Source organism: Lissotriton helveticus, chromosome 1_1, assembly GCF_964261635.1.
Source record: "Lissotriton helveticus chromosome 1_1, aLisHel1.1, whole genome shotgun sequence".
Classification (NCBI taxonomy): Eukaryota; Metazoa; Chordata; class Amphibia; order Caudata; family Salamandridae; genus Lissotriton; species Lissotriton helveticus.
In genome coordinates this window covers 1,103,405,990-1,103,433,131 of record NC_136057.1, presented here as the reverse complement: position 1 = coordinate 1,103,433,131, position 27,142 = coordinate 1,103,405,990, and the positions used below count along the sequence as shown (strand labels likewise).

At 44.2% G+C, this 27,142-nt stretch overlaps 1 protein-coding gene across 6 annotated transcripts in view; it reads right to left on the bottom strand.

Annotated features, from left to right (window-relative positions):
• OSBPL8 (oxysterol binding protein like 8) overlaps positions 1 to 27,142 on the bottom strand; it is a 1,077,846-nt gene that overhangs the window by 8,380 nt on the left and 1,042,324 nt on the right. For all 6 annotated transcript variants that reach the window (XM_078678323.1, XM_078678342.1, XM_078678332.1 and 3 more), the window contains one exon: positions 20,628 to 20,733. In XM_078678323.1, coding sequence (XP_078534449.1) covers positions 20,628 to 20,733 — 106 coding nt within the window. The remainder of the gene's footprint in view (positions 1 to 20,627; positions 20,734 to 27,142) is intronic.

Sequence of the window (27,142 nt, the reverse complement as noted above, 5' to 3'; positions counted from 1 at the left end):
CTCTCATCGTCAACTTCAAGAGCTAGGATCTCGTTGAAGGCAACAGATGAGTTTTTGTCAAAACTATTACTTCTTTGAATGACCACGGCTTCAACCCCTTTGATGACCACTTTGCTTACAACTGATGTTGCCCTCATCTACGGTTGTAGTAATGATGTAACCCAAGACCGTTTTGGCAAAAAACGATAACACCGCACTGCCTCTAATATTTGAGGACCCTCCTTCTGGTGTAGAAGGGCAGATTTAATTAGAACAACAAAACAGTCTAGCCCTTCTAATGGATAATCAAGGCTCTATAGGAGTCCTACAATCAAGTTAGCAGTAATAAACTCACTGGGACCAAGCACGACATAGACTAAATAAAAAAACAGTTCATTATCAAAATATATTCATATTTTATTTCATATTTTTAAATAGAGAATCAATCAACATTTTGGTCATATAACCTGGACCCAAAGAAGGTGGTCAGATAGTCTACTGATCACATAAAGGAAATACAGTATGAGACCTAGCACCTTTGTGGGTTATGTGGGCAATCCATAAGAGGACTTGGTCACATTGTATTATCCCTTGCATATAGATGTGCTATGTCAAGAAAGAACGGTCTCATCAAATCTGTGCTCACAATACTAGTGCAAAGCCTTCTACATCTGCGCTGGCCAGGGAAGCACCAGTAGCTGAGACGTCATGCAGCATTATGGGCATCTCTTCACACATTCGTATAGTGTAGGAAGCTGGGTTTCTGTTGCAATAACCCCCCAGTTTTTGCCAGACTACTGATGCACTTTGACTTAATGTGCCCTGGGTCCCTGCCAACCAGGTTCCCAGGGCCAGTGTTCTTTCCCAAAACTGTACCTTGTACCCCCAATTGGCACCTCTCTGGCCACATGTCAGTCCCTTGTAAAAGGTACAATGGGTACCAAGGGCACTGTGGCCGGGGAAGGCCTCTAAGGCTAACACACTTATTGTACCACCCTTAGAGGCCATGTACCTACACACACACACACACACACACACACCTACACACACACCTACACACACACCTACACCTACATGCACACACACACCTACACACCTACACACACACACACATACACACACACCTACTCTCTCTCTCTCTCTCTCTGCAGGCTGCGTGTTTTGGTGCAGAACAAAGTGAAGAGTCGACATGGCACACATCCCTGTGTGCCATGCCTACAACCCACTGCCCTGGCATAGGTCAGCCACCTCTCTAGCTGGGTGCACTATACCAGTGGTGAGGGTACAGGTGCATGAGCCCTGTAGCGCTACAGTGCCTGCACCAGTTCTAAGACACTAAGTGCAGTAAGGCCATTAAGAGTATATGGTGCTTGGAGTTTGTCATTACGAACTCCACAGCATCTTAATGGCTTTACTGAAAATTTGGAAGTTTGGTATCAAACTAAACCCACACTGAACCCACACTGATGCCAGTGTGGGATTTAATGAAAATGGCACTCAGAGGGCATCTTAGAGATGGTGGGTTCCCTGACTGGTACACACCAGCCTGCCAAAACAGAGACATGTTTCTAGATCCATGGGGTGGGAGCCTTCGCTCCCTGAGCCTAGAAACCAAGCCTTTTCTGGGCGGAGGTTGTCACACCTCCCCCAGGCCAAGAATAGCCATCCGTGGCAGGGGAGCTTCAAAGGCCTTGCCACCTTTGAAATGCGACCCCCAGCCTTTCCTGCTATCAGGAGCAGGCCCCCTTCCTGTCTCCCCTCCTTTTCGGGGGAAATTTAGCACAGTCCAGAAGGTGTGCCCACCACTGCCAACCACACCCCTCAGGTAGGAGAAGTGAGGTGAAGCCCACTCTTCAGTGCCCGCCATCTTGCAGATGGAAGGCACTCTCCAATCAGGATCAGGGATTGTGCTCACTTCCCCACGTGGGTGAGCACAAAAAGGGTGTAAACACCCTAAGGTCAGTAGCCCATTGGCTACTGACCTCGGCTACTGAACTTTAGACTCCTGAAACGCCGCCTAAATACAGTATTTAATGGGCAGCCCTGAACCAAGAAGACCGATTCCCCCAACCTACGAAGAAGGCCGAAAGAAGACGCCCAGCAGAGGAGACTGCAGAGAAGAACTGACTGGGCCCCAGCCCTACTGGCCAGTCTGCAGTTTCCAGAGATCCTGCGCCAAAGGTCGCCTTGTCCTGCAGCAAGCGACCTCCAGAACCCCTGGGAGGAATTACCGCCTTCCACAAAGACTGGAACTCCTGTGAACAAGAACTTTGCTCAAAAGAAACAGCCAAGAAAGACTCAGAGTATGAAGAGGACAAAGAAACCCGATGCCTGGAACCACCACTGTACCAGACACCTACGGCCAGAGTACAAGTGGGCAACCGGTCTCAGCACAGTCCTCCAGCGCTCCAGAGTCTGAGTCCACCGTGGGGTGACCCTTCCAAGACTCCCAAACGTCGCCTGCAGCCTCTGCACGGAGACCCCTCCCAACCGCGAGTGGACTGGTAAGGTGAAATCCGACCTCAAAAGACACCCCTGCATCCAGCCGCCCTGTGCCCTGAAGAAAATAACCTGAGGGGCACCTACCGACCTACGTCCCCGAGCCCTCCAACTTACCTGCCCAGCTGTTGGATCCTCCTGGACGCCTGCCTGGACCAAGTCTGCTTCCAAAACCCAAAACTGGCAACTCCCATTGAAAACAACAGGGCACCGGCCTCCAAAACAGTACCCTGCACCCAGCAGCCGCTGCGCATGCACTTTGTGTGCTAAACTGAATCCCTATTTGCCCTGAGCCTAACACCAGGAGTTTTGCACCCAAAACCTTGTGGCCTGCTTGTGGGCAGCCACCAACCGGAGGCCCCCTAAACCACATTGGATAACATTGGGCCTTAGCACATTGCTCCCGGCGCCCTAGTGCCGCTGAGGGTGTTTCAAGAGTCAATCCTTGATCTTGGGGAAACCCTGGTTCTCACCCGAGAATACCAACTCCCACAACAAAGAACTTACCTGCTAATCGATAACTTGATTTCTCTCCATAGGTATACATTGACTGTTTTTCCGTGAAACATGTGAAGTTGATTTGTATGAAAACCTGAAAAACTGCAACTGTACAAAAACTGATTTACTTACCTTTTCTGTAGGAAATCTCCCAGTGTGATATCTAGGCATATCACACTGAGTAGAAAAAGTAACTTAAAAAGTAATCTGAAATGTAATTTCGAGATTTTAACTTACCAGTATTTCAATAAATTGCACTTGAACCTGCATTCAATTGTATAAACATTGCATAAGATTTTGCAAAGCATTTATTTCACTTATCTGTGCTAGGCTTGGCTCTAGAAATAACATAACTTAATATTTTTATACAAACAAAATTGGTCTGAGTTTAGTCATTTGCTGATTGAGTGTGTACAACAAATGCTTAACACTACTCTCTGATAAAGCCTTACTGCTCGCCCACACTATCACAAATAGAGAGTAAGGTGCTATCTACTTTTTCCTCTGCCTACATTTGGAGTTGCACTGGACACTGTGCACACTATACCTCATTTTGGTATAGTATATACAGAGCCAGCTTCCTACATATAGTGCTTGGATTTAGAAGTGAGGAGGGATGGTCATTTGGCAAGTTCTGTGCTTCAGGATTTCGTTGTCTGATAATTTCCCTCCACCTGAGAGAAGGTAATGCCTGGAAATCTATTCAACAGGCGAGGAATACGCTGAAAAGCTATCAATCAGAAAATTAACCTAGGTAATTATATTTCTTGTCTGCCTGCAGATTCCTCAGCAGTCCTGTGCACCTCCCCGTCCTAAAGAAATGTCACAAACTATCATTAAAAAGTTTCCAATCTAGCTGTTGCACTGCCATGATTGATCTGTTTCGTCTACGACTCCAAGGGTACAGAAAAAAATGGACGGAGAACTGGTGCCAGGGTGAGTGCAATAGGGCTGCTTCAAAATCAATGAGATGCTGTTTACCATGCAGAGATGGAGACAGAGCCCTCAGACTTGCACAGGACAGGTATGAACATTTTTCAGATCCAGTATGGCACCTCGAGATTTTCAACAGGTGAAGAACCTGCAGGTAGATGTATCCATCAGAAGCACATCTTTCTGCCCGGCAGTACAATGTAACATTCTGGATATTTCTTTTAATGGCCATCAGCTTTTCGGAAAGCACATAGATTATGCACTACAAGCAATAAACGCAGACACAGCCTGTTCTCTTGACTCCATGCAATGCAGACTAACCTTCCAATTAAGGCTATCTAACCGTCAATCTAATCGTCAACGAGCATAATAATCCTCTGTCACTTTTCGTCCCCATTACCTTTATGGCTATGAAAGATAATCAGATGCACATTCTTAATGAAGGGGGAAGAGGTTCCTCCTTCAGCAAATGTAAGGACCATGGTCGACACGCCTCACTTCTCAGGCCACCCGCACCTCTCAACATCTAAGCCAGGGGGAGGGAAACTTCAGGCACATTTTCTAGCCTGGCATGTTAAAACATTGGACCCTTAAGAACTGTATATTACTTTAGCCAGAATGGCCACACCATAAAATTAATGTTCAGGTGCATATACCACCATCAAAGAAGGAGCGCTATCTGCATCTAAAAGCTTAGTAGGCAGAAATTACATAAATTCTTCAGAAAATGGCAATAAGAGACAATGCCCACACCCCAGCACAATCATGGTTTATATTCAAGGCTCTTTCTGGGAATAAATACATCAGACATGCAAGCGCTCAACTAATTGATAAAGAAAAAATCCTTTAAATGGTTTCTCTTCATGGCATACTGCAATTAACAAGGGAGAGTTTCTAGCAAACTTTCAAATTCCAATTTACCTCAAGAATAAAAAGTTCCTCCAATTCATTGTCATTGTTCAACAGCTTCAATTCAAGGTTCTGCCACTGGGCCTTCATTCGATAGTTTTCATCAAATATATCGCCCAACAGCACACATGTCAGCACACATGTGGTGGCAAGGAGTGAGGGTGTTTATCTGCCTCATCAAGGATTGACACTTGAACATACAATCCAAGCAGTGAACTTTACAATCCATCTCTTAAATGAGCTGAATCAGACACTTAATAGGAAAACTGAATTCTAAGACTACAGCAACAGGTACTTTTTTAAAGATCTTGTATAGGTATGGGCACATTCAAACTTTATCCATCACAGGAAAGAGGAGACACGCGGAGGCTGCTGACAAGAGTTGAGCACATGCACACAGTTTACTTATTTAAGACCATGTTAGTGATTATGTCATCCTGAACCCCTTTTGTCCGTCAGAGCTGCCTCCTTATGAGTCCTCTCCAGGAGCAACTGGACTTTCAATGGCAATAAGTGACAAGACATTTAGGTGCCATATCCTTAACACCCAAACCCAAACAAGCCCTCACCTGGTAGACCAAGCCAGCCAACATCTTTGCAGGTCAAAACACAAACTAGAAAGATACTTAATTCCACCTGACCTGGAATGCATCCCTTTATATATGAGGAACCCATCTCCAAAATCTTCTGAGCCTTTGGTCATCAGAAGAAATGCAACTACACATCAATGTCTTGACTTTAAGAGCGGTGACATTAGCTCAAAGCTTTTCTACCACCAATTGCCAACCAGCGATTACTGATGTGAACAGACATTACAATTTGTTATTACATAAAGAAGCAAGATTGTACAAGGTCACAGGAGGCTAAAACACTTTGCTAATGGGTGCTGCTCCCCAACATAGATCTAACAGTGGATAATGTCCTGGGCATACAAATCACAATGGTGGGTGCCAAAGGAGTTGCAATTTAGTCTGCCTCTCATGGAAGTTGGACATCAATCAACTGCAGCTAATCTTCAACAAGTGGGGTGTGCCCCTCTCGACCTTTTCACTACTCCAGACAATGCCAAATGCCTGCTTTATGCGGGCAGGTGGTGGTACCGGAAGACAAGAAAATGCTCTCAATTTCCTGGTCAGGGATTTATGCATATGCCTTCAATCTAGCCCTCCAGTTCTTTGAAAACTACAGAATTATGCAAGCTGAACCCTCTATTTCAAGCTTGGGGTAGGCAGTTTTGGTGTGTCCATCAGTGGGATATGTTGGTGTATGTGTAGAGTCGACCTTTACCTTCTGTCCAAAGACCATAGTCGGGTGCTGCACGATAACCTAAAGTTGAGCCACATTGCTGCTACAGACTTAGAATTTGAATCTCTCAACATTCCACTTGACTGTACAACCATTATAAATAGCGGAAGCATATGATAAACAACTAAAACATACTCCTTGAAATGGAAACAGTTGTATAATTGTGAGGTGGGTCATAACATAGCTTCTTTGAACATACATACATACTCATGACATTTTGCCCTATTTACTACACCTACTGTTATATACTATATCTTCATTTGTGTTTATTTGGCCACAATCTCCAGATATCTTTAAACACTTTGTTCACCTTCTCCATGTTGAAAGAGTTCATGAGGGGACCATTTCAAGCCTTTCCACCAAAAATTAAGCAGTTAATTGCCTGGGAGTTGAATATTTTACTTACCGCACTCAGGAAAATCCCCATTAAGCCCATTCACAGATCCACTCTGCAAAGGCTGTCATGGAAAACAACTGATTTAGTAGCCAACATATTGGCCTGGAGAGTGGGGGATTATCCAATCAACTGTCCGCATCAAAAGATTAAGGAAACATGAATTATAGTCACAACAGACAGACTTTCAAGTCAAAGTAGTGTCACCTTTCTATCTGTACCAGAATATTCACCTTCCACCCTTTTTCCTGCAGCCAACCACTATGGCTGATGGTGTCTACACTTGTTGGCCTTGAAACAATGTTTGAAATTCTAAAATGATGGGACAAAGACTTTCAGAAAATCAGATCAACTTGTTACATCATATAGCACTGCAAACAAAGTCAGCCTTGTCCAAACAAGGCATCTTGGATTTCTACATGCACCAGTTTCCGGCAAAAGTAGTCTGGTGGACATATCAGAAGCAACATCCAAGCCTACACCCACCAGACGGCCACGACTGCACTATTTTATAGTAGGCCTAATGCAGACATTTATAAGGCAGAGACATGGTCTTCAATGCACACCATTAGATAGCATGACTGCATCGATATCCAGAAGACATCTGAGACAGGAGTGGGTCAAGTAGGGCCGTGCAACATGTTTAATTAAGGTAAGCCTCATTACAACTTTGTTATACTATGCGTTATAATGTTACTCATATGGTTATCACTATTCAAGGAAGTACACTTAAGAACGATCCAACATTGAAGAAGCAGTTATAGACCTGTAAGTATAGTTTCGAATTTCATGAATTGACACTCTCCCCAGTATAGAGGTTCTTTTTGCTCAGCAATATGTTAAACTGCAAAAATCTGAGCAGCTCTGTGGAGAGGTGGACCACGAGTCAGTTCACCGCATTGGCCAGAGTTTAGGTAATATAATTAGGTGAATGGGCTACATAAAGTATACAGCTCTTTCAATATTATTTCAAGTCACTACAGAGAGTTCCGTAGCATATTATGGGGAATATTTATGTATGTGAGTACATGAATTATAGGTAACTTTCTTTAAACAAATAAAAATAAAAACTGGTTGCGATGTGCACGAGTTACAGCTCTTTGCTTAGGCAAAAATAGCACAGCATTGAGGCTGTGAAGTTGGCAGTCAGAGATAGTCTGCTACCCATAAATGACCAGGGACTGCTAGACCCATAACTGCATTAGGCAACTCAATCACCTCTACTTGTTAAAGTCACAGGTGGTATTAGGTTTTCTGCTTTCTTATTACTCAGTTGGTTTGCCTCCATTATCTATGACTGTTATTCATGGATCTTTTGGAGTGAGTGGGGTGCTTCCTTGATTCAGCTGATCGTATGTTATATAATAGAAACAATGTGTCTGAGGCACAAAGACTTTTACACGTGCGAAACCTATACACGAAAAAAGCTGAAACTCAAGCAAGTGTGCATAGCTTTGTAGCAAGTGTGCATAGCTTTGTATATTTAAGTGTCATCTAGCTGTACAGAATGGGAGTTCCCTGGAAAGCGTCAGTAGAGGCATTAAAAAACGCAACTCAAATGAGACAAACAACATAGTCATATCTTTTTGGGTATTTGCAAACACTTCTAAAGCATTTCCCAGATTTACCTGCACCTCCTAGTCTACTCATACATGATCGAGATATGCTTCCGTTAAAGAAGTCAGAAAGTACATTTCTTGTCCCTATTTTTACTGAGTGTCCATATGAAAAATAAACACAATGGAAAAATATATACCATGAACAAAAAAAAAAAATTTTTTTTAAATGTTTATATTTTTCTAAACATGTAGAATCCACATACACACCCACATGTCAAGTTAGGGAAAATCCTTTTCACAGTGTTCATAAACAATAAGCATAGACAAGGAACTTGTTTAAATTCTATGCACTTCTGAACTTTAGTTATCCCATTTAGATATACACAGCTGGGCACTGATATTTTGTGAATGAGCTAAAACCACAAATATTTCAAGCCAAAGAAAATTAAGTGTCATTCTTTACCCAGCATTTTTTTTACAGAACAGAGAGCAGCTTAGAACCTGGATGAGTGAATCCATCAATCTAATTTACAACTACACCGCTTATGAGCATGCTCATTTGTCATAATTTCATTAAAGACCCAATATGCCTTACTCTTTTTGGATAGGGTTTGTGCATTTCCTCACCAGTAAAAGCCACAAAGAAAATAAATGCTGCTCAACAAAATAGGTCACTGGATTATGATTAGCCGACCAGAGTGCAACTGCTAACCTAAGTAACTTGCCACCAAAACAGTACTGGTTTGTAGACTTTCAACCAACTCCTTCCAATTTTCATCACGATAAACTACAATAAAAAAAAAACATAGCAGGAGTCCAAAATGTAATTTGTTCTGCCACTGGGAGCCAATGAAGCCTGCGAAGCATCAGGCTGATGTGCTATTGCTGCACTGATCTGGCCAAAAACTGTGCTACAAAAAAGTCTTTTTTTTGTGGCCCAGCACCTTGGAGTGGTGTGGCTCACTGGTTAGAGGCGGCAGACCCGAGAGCAGAAGTCGGCCCGGGACCAGAGTTCAATTCCCGACGCGGCAGGGTCGTGGACCTTGGTCAGCTGACTCGATAATTCTCGCTTAGGTGCTTACTCTAATCAGGGGTTCCACTCGGCAACTCTGGGCATTAGCTTACCTAATCTCCACAACGGCCCCATCAATTCCGGGGATGCCTGGCTCCACCTTGGGGACTCCCAGCAGGGACCATCCCACAGGGAAAGCCAGGACGGGTTCCCCAGAGTTATACAGCGCCAGGAGACCTATGGACGGGTAGCAGTGCGCTTTACAAGCTCAAATACATACATACCTTTTGGAATCGCACACACACAGGACTCCACAGAGGTTCAGCCATAAACCTGTAATACTATAGCTCACATGTGGCTCAATCTTTGTCTGGTAGATAGAATAACCGAGAGCAAGTGAATGTGATGACATGTTTCAGTCAAACAGCTGACATGCTTCCATTCCAAGATCGCTGTCAAACGCAACCTTAAGAGTTTCTAACTTCCAAGAAAGGCTGATTTTAAAATGGCTTAAACTTGTAAAACTAAGGCTTACTTAGTTTGCAGATGCTAGGCTGCCAGTAGCAACAGTTTTGTTGGTACTGAATGTTAATCCATTTTCACAATTCCATTCCTGGATCACCACCATCGTTCTCACCAGAACCTTAGAGTTGCCACTAAATCACTGCTCATGGGAGCGGCAATTGGGTATTGTAAGAATATTTGATTAACCCTACGGTTTAAGCTACCAAATTGTGGAAAGTGTCCATAACAGAGGTGAGAAGAGGGAGCTTGGGGCACTGCACATATAGAATGCATCATTTAAACTGACATCCCTTTCAAAAACACTTAAGACGGTAGACTGGTGATGAATGGCCATTTGAGAAACATGGGGGAAAGACCAGCTACTGGGTGCAAGTGATGCTACAGTCAATGTTATTAAACGCAGTAAAGAGGTCATGTAGAACAGGCATGAATGTTTACCCTTGGTCTACCATTTGCTTCGCAAGTATTCACTGGGGAGAGAGAGAGGGTCTCAACTATATGCCTGTAATTAGCACAGTCAATTTGGCTCAAATGGTGTGGTTTTTGAGTAAAGGTCTGACCCAGGCTTGCTGAACAAGTTACTTACCTTTGGGAAAGCCTTATCTGGTAGAGACATGGTCTAGCCGCAGATTCCTTACCTTTGAATTTCCCAGGCGTCAGACTGGATCTGGAAGATTTTTCTTCCAGCAATATCCCAGCACACCAGTAGGTGGCATTGGTTGGCTCCGTGTGGCATTTTCCATGTCAGAAGTGACATCCGCGTCACCTATACAGTCTCCACCTTAGCACACTGATGTCTGTTATTTTTTGACAAATTTCCATGCAAGAAGGGCAGAGCCATGAAGTGTACTGACATTGGAGAGTTTGAAAACCATGGCTCTGAAAGAGGTGAGCCTTGACCCTAGAAACCTGTCTGTAGTGCAGGGGGGGGATGGGTGGATCGGTAAGGAATCTGCAGCTAGATAATGTCCCTACAAGATAAGGCATTACCGAAGGTAAGTAACTCGTTTATCTGATAGAAACATCTAGCAACAGATTCCTTACCTCTGAACAGTGGCGTAGATAGGGGGCAGCCCCTGCATTTGCTGCCCACGGCAGACGAATCTAAGAACAGGAGGTGCTGGCGATTCCAGGGGCTGCCGTGCCACAGGTAAGGGGGTGTCAACCATCGCCCCCCAAATTCGTACCGCCTAGGGCGGACCGCCCCCTTCTTGCTACACCACTGCCTCTAAATACATACCCAAGCAATACCATCCTGGAGGAGGGACGGCAGACAAACATAAAATAGAAAATCCTGAAGAACGGAGCAGCCGAAATGGCCGTCCCTGTGGACTTGACTGTAGAGGCAGTAATGCTTGGTAAACGTGTGCAGGGATGGCCATGTTGCAGCCTGACAGGTGTCAAGGACTGCGAATCCACATTGCAGCGCAGTGGTAGCAGCCATAGCTCTGGTGGAATGAGCCCTTAAGCCTTCAGGTGGCTGCTTCTTTGCCAGAGCATAGCAAATCTTGATGCAGAGGACAACCCAACTGGAAATAGTCCTCTTCGGCACCACCCGACACTTCTTAGCTCTAATGTACCCAACGTAGGGTTGGTCATCCACCCGGAACTCTTTTGTGCGGTCAAGGTAGGAAGACAACGTTTTTTTTTAGTCCAGATGGTGGATTCACTCCTCTTCTTTATAGGGATGCGAAGGAGGGTAGAAAAAGGGCAAGGTGACAGATTATCCCACATGGAATGTTGTTAATGAATTTGGGAGTAAAGAGGCTCTAGTGCGAAGCACCAACTTGTCAGGGAATATTGTCAAAAAGGGAGGCCTGAACAATAAAGCCTGCAGCTTGATCCCCTCCTGGCACAAGTAATTACCACAGGCTGTTTTTATGTTCAGCAGCCGGAGGGGGCAATTATGCAAGGGTTCGAAAGGAGAGCACATTAGGAAAGTGAGAACCAAATTAAGGTCCCACTGAGGCATAATGAAAAGGGCAGGTGGGAACCTGTGTACAAGGTCTTTCAGGACTATGTACAATGGGTGATTTAAATAAAGAGGGTTGGTCTGGCAGCCTCAAGAAGGCAGACAACGGTGAAGATACCCTTTCACAGTGCCCAGAGCAAAGCCCTGTGGGGCAAGGGCCGAAATAAAAAGCAAAACACCAGCAAGGGAAGCAGAAATTGGCTTAACAGACTTTTCTGTACAATATATTACAAATTTCTTCCACCGGCAGCCGTATACAGTTTTGGTGAAGGGCAGCCTGGCCGGCAGAATAACATTACAGATTTCGGGAGGACTGTCGAAAGCTATCAACTGCCACTGCTCAAACTCCACGTAAGAAGACAGAGTTGATAGGTTCGGGTGGAGGATCCTCCCCTGCTGCTGCAACAGAAGATCCTGCCTAAGGGGCAGGCTGATCGGAGGATCAATGCTCATTTGCAGAAGCTATGGATACCAGACTCTCCATGCCCAATACAGAGCCACAAGAATGACTTGGGCCCGGTCGTTCCTGATCTTCTTGAGAACTCTAGGCAGGAGTGATATGGATTGGAAGGTGTACAGGAGGCCTGATCTCCACTCAAGATGAAAACAGTCTCCAAACGAGAGCTGCCTTGGAAACTCCAGCGAACAGAACTGCTGACATTGCATTCTCTCGGCGGAGGTGAAGGGATGGCTCTCCCCATGGCTGAAAGAGACCTTGCGCACCTCCGAATAGAGACGCCATTCGTGATCTGCTAGGCCTCGATGGCTGAGTTAATCTGCCCTGATTTTCAGAGAACCTGCCAGGTGTTGAACCACCATGGATATGATCTGCTGTTCCAGTCATGTCCAGAGATGCAGGGCCTCTTGACAAGGGGTCCATAATCCCACCCAACCCTGTTGTAGTACCACAAGGAGCTGGTGTTGTCTGTGAACACCTGCACTAGCTTTCCCTTGATGGAGGGTAGAAATGCTTTCAACGACAAGCAGATCTTTCGGAGGTCCAGCATGTTGATGTGGAGGTTGGATTCCACCAGAGATCAGAGTGCTCTCATCTCCACCTCTCCCAGTTGGCCGCCCCATCCCAGGAGTGAAGCATCTGTCACTCCTGTGAGATCTGGGGGGAAGGGAGAGGGGTCTGCCTCTAACCCAATCGTTGTTCGTTAGCCACCACTGCAGGTCTTCTGCAGTTCCCTCTGATTTCTGAACCATGTCGAAGAGATTCACCTTATGCTGTGCCCATTGGAGCTTCAGTTTCCACTGCATAGCCTGCATATGCCATCTGGCATGTGTCACCAGCAGGATGCAGGAGGCCATAAGGCCCAGCACCCTTCAAGTCATTCTCACCGAAATCCAGGATAGAGGCTGAAACATAAGTATCATAGCCCGAATACCCTGGACTCTCTGCTCTGGAGGATGGGCCTGAATCTGCACTGACCTAAGGGAGTTGGTGATAGAAAGTCAGGTGTGACTTTGGCATGTTGATAGTGAACCCCAGAGAATGAAGGTTTGCCGTAGTCTGGTGGTGGGAGACGACCGCCTAAGGGTAGCCCGCCTTCATCAGCCAGTCGTCGAAATAGGGGCAGACTGGCACCCCTGATCTGGACAGGTGAGCTGCGACCACTGCCACCACCTTGGTGAACCCCGAGGTGTGCTGGTAAGGGCAAAGGGGAGCATGGTGATGTGAAAGTGCTTGTGGCCTACCATAAACCGCAAGTTACGTCGATGGGCAGGCAGGATGGAGATATGAAAAGAGGCGTCCTGAAAGTCCAACGCTACCATCCTGTCTCCAGGGTCCAAGGCAGACAGAACCTGAGCTAATGTGACATGGGTGAAGGCCCTTGGACTTTTTCAAGATCATAAAGTAGCAGGAATAGGAACCACCACCTATTACTGGCGCCAGAATCCTCCCTATGGGTCCCTTATAGGAGGAGTCAGGACTTCCTCCTGGAGCAAAATGAAACGATCCTCCATCAGCCGGTCGTAGGAAGGAGGCATGGAGGGAGGCGCAGTCTCGAAGGGGAGGGAGTAGCTCCTGGGGATGATCTGGAGGACCGACCTGTCTGATATAATGTTTTGCCAGTAGTAGAGGTGATGGCTGATCCTGCCACCAACTGGATGCCCATGGTGTGGAAGGGCTAAACTAGGAGAGCTTGGAGGCTGAAGCTGCCGGGGTGGTAGTTGTATGACTGGACCTCTCGCTACCTGACCCTTTTGGTTGGAATGAACTGTCCCCCTGCCCACACTTGGGTTGTAGAACTTGCACGGCTCATTGCTGGGACAGGGTTGGCGTAATTGAAAGCCCCTTCCATAGCCACGAAAGTCAGACTGGGGACAGAGGTAGCTGAGATGCCCAAGGATTTGGCTATAGTCTGTGAGTCCTTAAAGCACTCAAGCGCCGTGACTGCCTTGTCTCGAAGAGACATGTGCCATCAAAGGGTATGTTCATGTTCGAGGCATGGACATCCCCCGAAAAGTCAGATGTTGTCAGCCAGGCGTGGCGTCTAACAGTAAAGTCGTGGAACTTGCTCTGCCCACCGAGTTGGTTGTGTCTAAACAACATCGCATGGAGGACTTTGCTGCACCTCTCCAGTCTGATACTGCTTGGGAGAGGACAGCCGGGCCTACTCCCGGACCTGTGGCAGCACTTGGACCAGTTTCCCAGAAGGACATCTGTGAGGGCTTCGTTGAATGGGAGCAAGGGTTCTGAAGAGGAAGGTCCTGGCTGTAGCACCTCCATCAAGATGTTAGTCTTGGCCGCCACTGTGGGGAGCCTATATAGGTGGTGCGTACATCACTTCCAGGGTGGACAACGCAGACGATGCCTAAAGAGCCGACTGACGCCACTTACCGGCACACAGGGGAATTGCTCGAAGAAAAGGCTTCTGGCTCCAGTCTCACGCCTGGGAAATTCAAAAGTAAGGAATCTGCAGCTAGATGTCTCTGTCAGATTTATCTTAACAACTGTGTTCGCCCCTAAATTATATCCAGGGATAGGAATATAACACAAAACAAATTTACATAGGAATTCCTCAATCGAGCATGAATCAAATTAGATTACATCAAACAGCAGAATAAGGTTGTTTTTTTAGAACAAATTTTATTGTTGTGTTAGGTAAGATTGCAAGAAATCCACAGTACTCCGAACACCGGAGGAGCCGTGAGCATAAGATCAAAATACAGATAAAAGCAATCAATATAGAAAGCAATATCACTCATTAATATTGAACAATCCTTATTCACCCCACCCCTTAAGAACTACCCCCCACCCGGGTCCCCCCCCTAGCCCCTTTCACGATGTCCATCCACGTCTGATAAATTAGTCCGTATGAAAAAGGCAATACACTCTTACCAACGCCCTGGTCCTCAAAGCAGTTGTTCATCAGTTACATCCTGTCGCATCGGCGGCTCTAGCCACAGCCCCCTGTAGTCCGCCCACCTCTTCCAAGTTTTGTAGTGCTTTCTGGGGCAGCCCCGGGCCTCAAATACCGGACGTTCCAGACCCATATAGTAGTCCAAACCCTGTTTCCAGGCCTCTAACGGGGGAGCTCGAGGGCTTTTCCAGGCTCGGGCCAAGTCCCTCTTAGCCACCACAAGGCCCAGGAGTAGTAAGTGTCGTTTGTAGATGTTGCCACCCACCTGCTCCAAAACATGCAAAAGGCCCAGCTGCGGTGTACGGGGAAGCGTCCAATCCAGCACCTCATCCAAACAATCCCAAACATGCTTCCAGTATCTTTCCAATGCCCCGCAGGACCATACCGTGTGTACAAACGTGCCCACATCTCGGCCACATCTCAGGCAGTCAGGGGAGGCAATCAAACCAGCCCGACACAGTCTCTCTCTCGTGTAATAAGCCCTGTGCAGGTATTTAAATTGGATAAAACGCAGTCGTACAGCAATGGCCGCCTCCCTCGGGCCACAAGAGCCTCCCTCCAACCCTCCTCATCCATATCTCCTACATCTCTCTCCCAGGTAGACCGTAAGTTATCCAGAGAGGGGGAGCAGTGAATAACTAATGACTGATAGATGCGGGATATTTTCTTTTCTACTAGTTCCCCCATAAACAACTTAGCTTCCAAAGGGCTGAACTCCGGCAGGGAGTCCAGTCCCTCCAGGGCAGGGGAGATAGCGTGTCGAAACTGCAAATATTTAAAGAATTGAGTGTTAGGCATATCGTATTCGTCCCTCAGGTCCTGGAATGATTTAAGGGTCGTTCCCTTCATGACATGACCCAGCGCCGAGATCCCCATCGCGTCCCAGCCGCGAAACCCCTGTAAGGCCGCAAGAGCCGGTAAGCGGCCATTATGTCACAGTGGGGTCTCCTCCGTCAGCTTATTCCACCATCCCATGCGGCCAAGCGCTCAGCGCCATATTTGGAATACCACCTGTGTAACCACCGGGAGTCTCCTCCTCTTTCCCGCCGAGTATAGCAGCGTATGTTAAGTATCGGGTTCCATCAAATACCTCTCAAGGGCATAGATCACCATACCACCACTCATTTAACACCAACAAGTGGGAAGCTTGGTAGTAAGATAAAATATCCGACGACGCCAGGCCACCACAATACGTGGAAAGGAAGCAGGTGCGAAGTGCCACACGGACAGCACCCCCAGCCCAGAGGAAGCGACCCAGTGCCGAATTGACCTGACAAAACCACTGCGGCGAGACGGGATAGGGGTGGTTCTGTAGCTGATAGAGCAGACGAGGGAGGGCCACCATCTTAAAAATGGCCGAGCGAACATACAAATTCAGGGGCATGCGGGACCATGTCTTCATATCGGACCGAACCCTGTCCCATACCGGAACGATATTGCGTTCCCACGAGGCTCCTGGTATATCCGTTAAGAATACTCCGAGGTATTTAAAGCCCCCCACCGCTTCCTGTAGAGTCGATGCCCAGTCACCCAGCGCCACGCCACCTCCCAGGGTCCATAGAGTAGATTTCTTCACGTTAAGGTGAAGCCCCGAGACCTCTCCAAACACCCTCATAATTTCAAGGACTCTCGGGCCCGATCTATTGAGGTCCGTGAGAAAGAACAGCACGTCGTCTGCATAGAGAGCAATCCTATCGGACGGCCCAGATTCCCACTCAAACCCCTTCATCTGCGCGTCTATGCGTACCCATGCTGCAAGAGGTTCCATGGCGAGGGCGAACAGATATGGCGAGAGAGGGCACCCCTGGCGGGTGCCCCGTCCAATATGGAAGGTATTCGAGGTCGCGCCCGCTACCTGCACCGATGCCGTCAAGTCTGAGCAGTATAAGGTTTCGATTCAAATGGCAGTATCAATTTATTTAATCACTTATCAATCTTAGACAAAAGAAGAGTAACCAAAGTATGAACATCTGCTAACATCTAATGGAATAGTTTAAAAACCTAGTCACATAGTGAAAAACATATAGACCTAATTATTACATTCCCCCATACCATGATACACATTATTATATTCATTTGAACCTTTGCCACAATGCGATGTGTTATGTTATGTTAAGTAAGTATTTATAAGCGCACAGCTACTCAATAGAGTGTCCCGGCGCTGAGAGCCTTGTGACGGAGTTGGCCATATGCTGTTGAAACCAGGTCAGATACTATTGCTGGAATAACCAGGTTTTCAATGACTTCCTAAAAACAAGGCGGTCCTGCATCTTTCTCAGTTCCAGAGGCAGGGTGTTCCAAAGTTGAGCCGCCTGCACCTGAAAGGAGAGTCCCCCTATCCGCGGTCAGTGATATTTAGGAGTGCGTGCCAACTGTAGCGTTGAGGACCTCAATGTTCGGTGCGGGCAATAGAACTGGGCTCTCTTCCCGATGTACACGCCACCTGTGCCGTGGAGAGCCTTAAAAAGCCAGGACCATTGCTTTAAAACGGATCCTCTTGCGAACTGGCAGCCAATGTAGAGATTTCAGATGTGGACACATCTGTGATCTTGGGCCAAGCATGAGTATTGCTCTTGCTGCTGCGTTCTGAGCCACCTGCAGCTGTGTCAATCGATATTCCGGTAGCCCTAGGTACAGGACATTTACATTACCAAACCTCTAGACAATCAGTGCCTGGATGTGATTAAATCAATTGATACTACTATTCGAACCAGGCCTTTACGACAGCTATTTAATGAAACCTAAGTTGATTCAATGTCGATTGGGGCAATCTAGTATAAATTTCATGCACATGAACTTTCTGTACATAAAGGAACAATGATGATAGACCTCTGCTGTAATACTGGAGAAGGACTGACTAAGCTCTTTAACTGGATTGGGGCGGTATGGTTCATTTAGAGATGGAGATAAAAACAAATCATACCAGCAATCATTTCTTCCATTTAACTGGCAGAGTCCATAGGACTAAAATATTCAAACCCATCAGTAACTCTGGATCTTAAGACCAGTTATGCCTCTCATTCCACCCGATTCTACAGCTGTCCTCACTATGATGGATATTACTTTATGCACAAAAACTCCTATGTCATCTGAGCTCATACTCCATCACAAGCTACTTCAGAATATTCATTCACAGATCTAAATAAAATAATCTGTCTGTTGATATTAATGGACCGGTTGCAAACGTGTAAGACATGGGCACAATACAATTTCTTGGCAGATTCTTTATCTTGCCTATAAAGCCTTCCTCAGGGAAAGGCCCACCTCCTTATTTTCCTCAAGTATGTGTTTTTCTGCTATTTATTCATGGAGGGGTGGCGTTGGCTGCTTGTCTATTTCAATAGATGTCTTTCCCACTTGTGAGAGGGTCTAGTTTTTCACAGTTACCACTTTTACAAGGGTCAAGAGATTGCATATCACTAACAATGAGAATGTTAATAATTCTAAACAACCCTCTACTTGTAACGAAGAATGTGGTGTTAGGTATTCCATCAAATGAGGCTTAAACATTTACAAGATCAGTTTCTAGATCTTTCCAAAACTCTAACTCCTCTAGCTGCATAAGAAATCCCAGGATAGTGTTTAAATAAACACGAGATAAGAGCATGGTGAGTCTAGGTTAAGAGTTGGGTGTTAATGTTAGAGTATGGCTATTATCAGCTGGTAAATTCTTATCCAGTGTATGGCGTTTCTTATGGGCGAGTTCCCCAACCAACTGTTTGAACCCGAGATCCTCAGAGAAATTAAAAAAAGAATTCAGCCACAGACGATCTTCTTTATCAGCCCAGATATTAAAATCTCTCAGTATATTAATGGGTTGCCTAAAATAACTAAGAGCAAACAGCAAGACTTGGGTAATCAAAGGTCTCTACAAGCTGCAGTCTCATATTAGATGCCTTTACATATAGGTAACTGACCGGTGTTCAATTTGTAAACAACTAAGTCAAACCCACCACCCTATGCACCCGTGTGGCAGAAGTTGCCTGGTGAAATGGTGGGGAACTCTACTCATAAGTGATCTTTAAACCATGTCTTTGAGACTGTCAAGAGTTCAAACATTCTCCTAGAAGATGGACAAATAGGTTGTAGAGATGGGAAACTGCAAACCATGAATTGATATGGGCTATTCTGAACACATCATTATCAGTGGGGTAAAAAGTCTACCTATCCAGTTTCTACTTGCACACAACAGAGCTCAACGCAGCCTTCTATGAGCTTAACCTTGTTACGTGCAATTACCATCTCTATCAGTAACCCAACAAGGCTCCATTAGGCATTCTAGAGAAGGGAGGCCAAGGACTCAGCAAGAGGTAACCAGAAGACGTCATGACCTAAAGTCCTAGATACGCTGCTGGTTTATTGTCCCATCACCTCCAGAGGGATGCGGTCGAAGATTTAACCAATCTCTTTGGTAGAGTTACAAGTAATGAGTATCAGGCACTTCTCGATCTTCCACACTATGCCTATCAAGAAATCACTGAGGGAAATGACAGACACACCCGCAAGCGAGACAGGTATATGACCAGCTAGAGCCTTGTCACTGCTTCTTTCAAGGGTACCTTTGAGGCCAAGACTATACATAGATTGTACTAATCCAAGGGGAGCTACGTATGTTTATTGGAGGCATTGATGGATTCTGCCAGTTTCATAAATCATGTTCTCAAAGTTCAAGACGTTTGTCTAGTATTTTAATGAAACTTTGCTTGGCCATGATGAAATTGTTTTCTGTCAAGTTGTTAGCACTACACCAACCTTCTCTGAGACATGATATGAATTTGACTGTTACAAACCAAGAGAGACAAGGCAGAGAAATATAATGGGCAGAGTTACAGGCCTCTACAGAGGCTAAAGAGGAATGTGTAAGCACACAGCTATGTTGCACTTTTAAAGGTGTTGAAGCTTTCAGGTGACCAGGTTACAGTGTAATTTCTTACCAACACTCATCACATAAGCTGGGTGATGTAGTGCCAACTGCCAAGCACGGAAAAACAAAGGTAGAACCTGAAAGTTGCAATTAGAAAAGCGAGAGGCTAAAGGTTTTAGCAGGTGGTCCATGGGCCAGGGTCAAGGTTGATGAGCCCTTGACCAGACTTTGTAGGAAAAGGTACACTTAGTCAAACAGTCCTCCCCTACTAATAAAACTAAGTTACAGTTATGTGAAGTAGGAAAATATAATGTAACACCCATTAGTAAGAACATACATATTTACCACTAAAATCAAGGTTATGTAGTGAGAAATAGCCACATTGGATAGCAGACACATGCAAACATAGGGACTCTCCTAATTCTCCTTTACAATTCCACTGACCCTCTGACTTTGAAACTGGTGGTATCCCCAGCTGAGTTGAAGGGGGTAATCACTGCTTGTTCAGAGACAATGATGACAGTAACGGTGTAGTATTGGTGGCTAATGAAGTGATGAATTAGACCCCCACCTTCTAAGTAGACCACACTCTGCCATGTTGGATTAAGGAACTAATCTCAACCTTTGAGAAATCATGGAAGATCAATACCTTCAGGTTGGAAATGGATTTTGCCATGCTTATGGGCTAGATCTTAAGACACTCTGGATGATTTAAGATCAAGCCCAAAAAACACATTCAGCGCTACATTTTCTTTAACGCCTAAGGGACACCAGAGATCTGCTGCAATGGTGCAGTCTTTAACCCACCTTCACTCCCAGATGAGTCTTGGTTATCCAGCTCTGGAGAAGAGCATCCACTTTCCCCCTTCTTCAGTTGACTGCTTGGCTTCCTCTTGATTTTCGGAACAGTCACCTGCAAGTGCAAATATAATTACATTTACCTGTTAGTGTCTAACCATGGAACACAATTATGAAAAATAAACAGTGAAAACGATTATAGGCAGTAAAAATAGTAAAACATACTTAAATGCTAAAATTTTATACAAGTTAATTGTATTTAAAGTTATTGAATGGAGGCAGAATTGATATTACATTAAAACAATATACCCTTAACAGGCTTATCTAAATCATTATTCAGATACATGAATCTATTATGTACATGCAAAATTTATTCCAAAATCTATCATAAATGCTGCAATCTTTAAAAATATTTCTGAAAACAGACACGAGAAGCATGGGGGTATCATGCCTGTAGCATACATCAGAATTGCCATTATGTAGCAATAAGCCCATTTGAGGAAAGAATTCGAACTCTCTATTCTCAAGGAATCTAGGAGACATGCCCACTTCTGGGCACGGGATTAAAGACTGGACATTTTTATGAGCCCAGCTGGTCACTCACTCTAGGACTAATGGGGTGGTTCTTACAGTAGTATGGCTTAACCACCAGGATCCTTTCCTTAAATTCACACATACTATGAGCAGGTCACACTTAGTGTTCTTAGATTTGAACATCATGGCAACTGGCGATTCCCCAAGTACCACAACCCATTTTAAACCCACTGCAAGGAATTGCCTCTTAATCTTCGACAGTTTGCACCCGAGACAACTAAAAGAGAACCTACCATTCGGACAGTTTTTAAAATTGAGGCGCAACTGCAGCTCAAAAGACGCATTCCATCAACAAGCGAATGACCTCACAAAAAAACGTATTGACAGACAATACCCAGAGAGTTTGGTCAAAAAAGCCAAAAAGAGAGCTGCCAATAACAACAGGGAGGCACTACTGGAACCAAAGGTGATCAAGGGCACACCAGGCGAAAAAAGACCTATCTGTATCACGACATATAACATTGCTTCTGACAGAGTGACCAAAACCGTTAAAAAACATTGGCGCACTCTGAATTGTGGGAATCTAAATATACCAAAACCAATGTTCAGTCACAAGAAAGGTAAAAATCTGAGAGACTACCTTGTCCATACCCGCCCTAAAGTGGAGAACAGGAACTCAAAACAAAGAACGATCACTACGGTACCCACAGGACACTACCCAAGTAGTGATTGCAGTGTTTGTTATTTGACGAGTGTGACAAAGAAAATTGAATTTCATAACAAAATGACGTGGGAAATCAAAAATTTCACTAACTGTAATACTACGGGCGTAGTATACATGATCACCTGTACCTGTAATCTACACTATATTGGCATGACAAGGAAGGCCAGTACAAGGATAGTGGACCACAGAAGCAATATAAGATGCAAAAAGAACACCACAAAAATGACAACTCATTTCATTGAAAAGAACCACACACCTAACGACATGAAATGGGTAATTCTGGGACATCTAAATGGACAGGACAACCTGGAACAACGCCTTCTGGAGAAGGAACAGCGCTGGGTGTACAAACTCAAGACTGATACCCACGGATTGAATGATGCCATTCCATGGGGTCTTTTGGCTAGACAATGATAAGTTAACATTAACTTTAATCACTAACCTTCAATTCTCTTATAATAACCATTCCCAACCTAACCATACTGGGAATTTATTAGTGGCAACACCTCAAATTAAACCATCACGGGCAATTTAACTGTAACAATAACCATTTTTGTAATTGTGTAATGATGAAGAACCCACCTAACACACTGTAAATAAATATATCTGTGTCGCACTGTGTCCATGTTGTTTGTTTTCTGGGGTCTAGTGACTCTCATAGTCTAAAATGCACAAGTATTCCCTCGCGAGTATTCAAAGATGGACGCTGGTTTGTCCCAAACAGGGCAGCCATTTGGGAGATTTACCCGCGGTCCAGTCTCCCACTGGAAGCTGGGCGGCAACTCGAAAAGCTTCATATCGAGCGCCTGAGACTGAGACGGCATCCGCCGGTCTTGAGGGATGCCGATTAGGTGTAACAGCTAGGAAGAGCTCCGTACCAAGTAAGACCCTTCCTGTTTTGTAAACCGCACGGATTCAATGGGGTGTCCGCGTTTGATACACACATGGCACGCCCTGGCTGGACCGGTAAGATCCGCGCTAAACTAACTTTCGACCATTTAACTTTACAGATGGTTCCACGGACTTCCTCTTTTTCCCTTGAATGTCCCAGAGGCCCATTAGAGCCTTAAAAAACGTATGTTAACCCCTGTTGTGCGTCTGTCTTTTGTGTTGTCCATAGGCACTGCACTATTTCGTGGTCATTGTGTATATCTGTATATATTTCTTTTCCCGCATTCGAGCTCCTAAATTACAGGAAAACACGAGGGTTAAACGGTGCATGTAAAAACGGTGTTTTTAACATTTATTTCCTTCTAGGGACATATTCACGAGCGCCAAATAATTGAGCAAATAGGCACTTCTAACCAGCTCATTTTTTAGTTTACAGTAAAGCAATACGATACCTGGAAGTCTTTCTGGAGTCTAAACGTTAACACTGTTCTTTTTCCTACAGATACGCCACTGAATAGCAGAAGAGTCGTATGTATAAATATTAGCACATGCTCATTGGTAGGCATATGATTCACTTTTTTGGAGTGGTACTCACAGGGCTGGACCCTGTGACGTCCTGAAGAAGAGCCGAGGGGTACAGCTCGAAACTAGTTGGCTTTCTACTAGGGTCCTTATCTCATAATGGGACCAGCTCACCTAGAGAACCACCCCACTTTTAATATATCTACTAGGAGCACGAATAAAGTCTTTCCCGCCCACTAGTAGGATATTTTTAATTCACACCACTCCACCCACTTCCTTTTTCACATGACACCATACATCGTCCTCAATTAAAAAAAGTGCTCCTACGTAGTGACGCAAGTCGTAGTACGCCTCAACCCGCAGCGGGTTGGTAAGAGTGAGGAGACTAAAGAAAAAGGATATTCCTCCCCTTTTTCTTCTTCCTTTGTGTGAGCCACATCCAATGCTGAAAGTGACTCTTCTTGAGAGCTAGGTTTTTTTGATCTGATATTTCGGATTGTTTTTTGACTACTACTTTGCTGTGGAGGGCGAACCTAGCTGTTCTTTCCTCTACCTCCCCCCTTACTTTTGAATTTCGTGGTTCTTACAGTGTCAGAAGACCCTTGATGGCACAACAGATCTTCCTGCCAATGCAGTCAAGCAGTGGTGTATTCAAAAGCCAGCATTAAGCCTACCGCTATCTCATTATAGATATCATTTGCACATTTTCTACATTGCTCTTGCCATGCAAACCAAACCATCTCAAAGAAAAGGATAATATTATGGAAGCTATATGGAATAAGTCATCAACAGATCAGATTCTGACATAACAAGGTTCATCAGAAGCCTGCAGAGGGGTAGATTGCCATGTTTCTGCTTACCATAAGTTCCCGTAGTGAGTACGTAAAAGGTCAAAGAAAGTCAAGCCCTTTGTGATCTTTGGGCTCTAAGAGAAGCTCGTATTGTAACAGTTCCTGCAATTAAGCTTACAAGTACCTCAATTCTATATCCTCTGGGAGTGAAATTGCATTAACATTCATTACAATTCCTAAATGTATGTAGACCCAGCAGCAGTCAATTGCACCAGATTTTCTTTTTGGGAGGGGGATAGGAGGTCTTATGAAATTCAGAATGACACATCTTTTCTGCATGCTATTCTCAATTAAGTAGCTCAACTGGTCAAATGGAAGCGATTTTCACAGAGGTAGGAATCCATATTGGGCTCCAACGGGGCAACCGTGAGGTTGAATCTAAAAATGACAAACTTTAGACAATAAAAGAGCTTTCTCATACTTCAAGGCATTCAGCCTTTCAAGTCCATTAACATACCTGTGGGTTTGGGATAGAGTGATGGGTTGTGAAAGAGTGAGATGATATAACTCATTTGACAGCAAGAGTTCCCCTGGCATACTTTGTGTGTAGTTGAGCTCCTACTTCAAATGAAGATTTTAAAAGAACTATCACTGTCTGACAAATATGCCTATGAAAGGTTGAGTGCCTTTAGGCTGAACACGTTTATTGAAAGATGTCACCACCATTTTCACCACATATACTCTACCTCAAAGATCTAGCCTTAGCCCCAACCACCTAGAGAAATGGTTGGCAAGTTGGATTATTAGAAGTTCCAAATTAAGCTCAGCCTTGTCACTCAAGCCTCTAATCAAGCAAACACCACCAGACCTCAGAGTTTGCATGCCACACAATATATGCTGCCACCCCAGCTTTTGAGGTACACACCAAGAGGTACATAGCTTTAACCTTCGCCTAGTTAATCTTATATCCTGAAAAGACTGAAGACATCTCTATATGGTTCATCAGGGATAGACAAAATACCTGGTTTCAATCAGAGTATGCAGAAGCATAAAGCCTAATCCTGGAGATCCCAGTGGGTGTACCATCAACTTAATGAGGTTTGAATGACATACAGAGGCTGAGCGAGGCTCAATGGCCAAAAGAAAAGGGGAAAGAGGGCTGCCTTGACTATTACTCTTATGAATGGCGAATGTGAAAGAGAAGAAGTCCCCAAGTCATCTTGATATGCAGTGGTGAAGCCATCCCACTTTCAAGATTAAATCCCGCTGGGGGTCTTTTACGTTTCAGTTACTTGTTACTACATTAAGAAAATAGGAGCTTTCCAACAGAGGCTTGAACAAATAAACATGCTACAATAAGTTGATTTAAGCTAAACTGAAAGACCTTTAGAATCACAGGGAAGCTGTTGGCCGATTATAGAAATATTTATTACATCTGATGTATACTTCCGTTTTTTAAGCAAATTTATTTTCTGTTATTTCAATTATATTATACCCGATATGAAGTCAACAGCTAGGCCATCTCCATTAAATGACTGGAACATATTTTTCTAAGCTTTGCATTGGTGGCGAGATTCTATATGGATGTTCTTGTACAGAGATCCCAGGACATGCACCTTCCAGTCCTAACCATAAAATTTAAATATTAATGCGTTTAGAAAGATCTGAACCAAAACAATTGTAAAACACTAATCTCGTCATTTTTCCTCCTAAAAGTGCAACAGTAAAATATTGCAAGTGGTTTTCACACACATATTGGTGAAAAAGCAATAGAGATGAAGCAATTTAACAAGTAATGTTTATTGACACAAATGTTTATCGGCAAGAGGGCAGAGTGTTTAAGCTTGAGACTTGAGAACGTTTGGGGTGTACATGCACAGTAATTTATTCCTTTTCGTTTTATTCAGCGTAGTTCAATGTGACTTCCGTCTAACAGATTGTTTTTCCTTAAAAATAATACATTATTCTTTTTGATTGCTTTATTTTGCTTATATTGTTGACTGTCCCAAAATCATAATTAGGTCTGTCATTAGCCAAAAAAATTTGACTTTACTAAATCTGTAAATATAATATAGGTACTTACAAGGGGAGTCAGACAGCTCTCTCCATCCACTTGTCAATTGTGGAGCCATTTATTTGTTGTCTTCCGACAACTACAGCGCACAGAAAGTGGCAATGGGTCAGTCAACAGCAGCTGTTGGCTAATTTGACTTTGAATAACAGCATTCGACTTTAAGGAGCACATCCACAAATCAAGTAGTTTCCTTTAGTGCCAGGGACTACTGTGTGCCCTTTTGACCAAAAAATAATTTTGCTTTTAGCCAATGTGTTTGTATTTTGATGAGGGCCAGTCAGCTCCAAAAACCATAACGTTTTATTAAAAAACATGGCAAAACAAAGGCTTAGACCAGATCTTTTGGCTTTGACAAAGTTTGTTTTTTATTGCTGATATGATGTGTTCTTGGACTGTTGGAAGACTAATTTAAACAAGAATCTGCATATAATTGCCAGCATTCCCCACCAACAAAGCATATCCTCAGAGGACTTTGTCTAATCCATTAAACTGAATATGGCTTAACATATAATCCTCCTACTTGCATAACCTAGTAAGAAGGGCAATATGAATTTTCATTATCTGTAAAATCACTGTTGGTAAGTAGTTGATAATCTGCAAAACAATTAGAACATCCAATTCTTGTTCAAATCAATACATCTTCCAGATTCAAGAGTGGACCAAGAACCTTACTTTGACCTTAATAGGCAGAACATATTTTCCTAGTTATTAAATAACGTAACAGAGAAAGGTTCAGCTTACCTGGTGCTCCAAAACACAGAATCAGGTATTTCCCCATGTAGAAACATGGTGATATAAATATTAAAGTTATCTTTTACAAAGCGTTTTTAATGTTGCTGTTATTAAAATTGAATCAAGGCTGAAAAAAAAAGTGTGAACTTCAAAACCGTATTATACCAAGGACATCACTGCCGCACTAGAATAATGGATATAAAAAAATATGTACAACAGTAAAATTAAGAAAAAAAAAACACCCTGACAACACAGA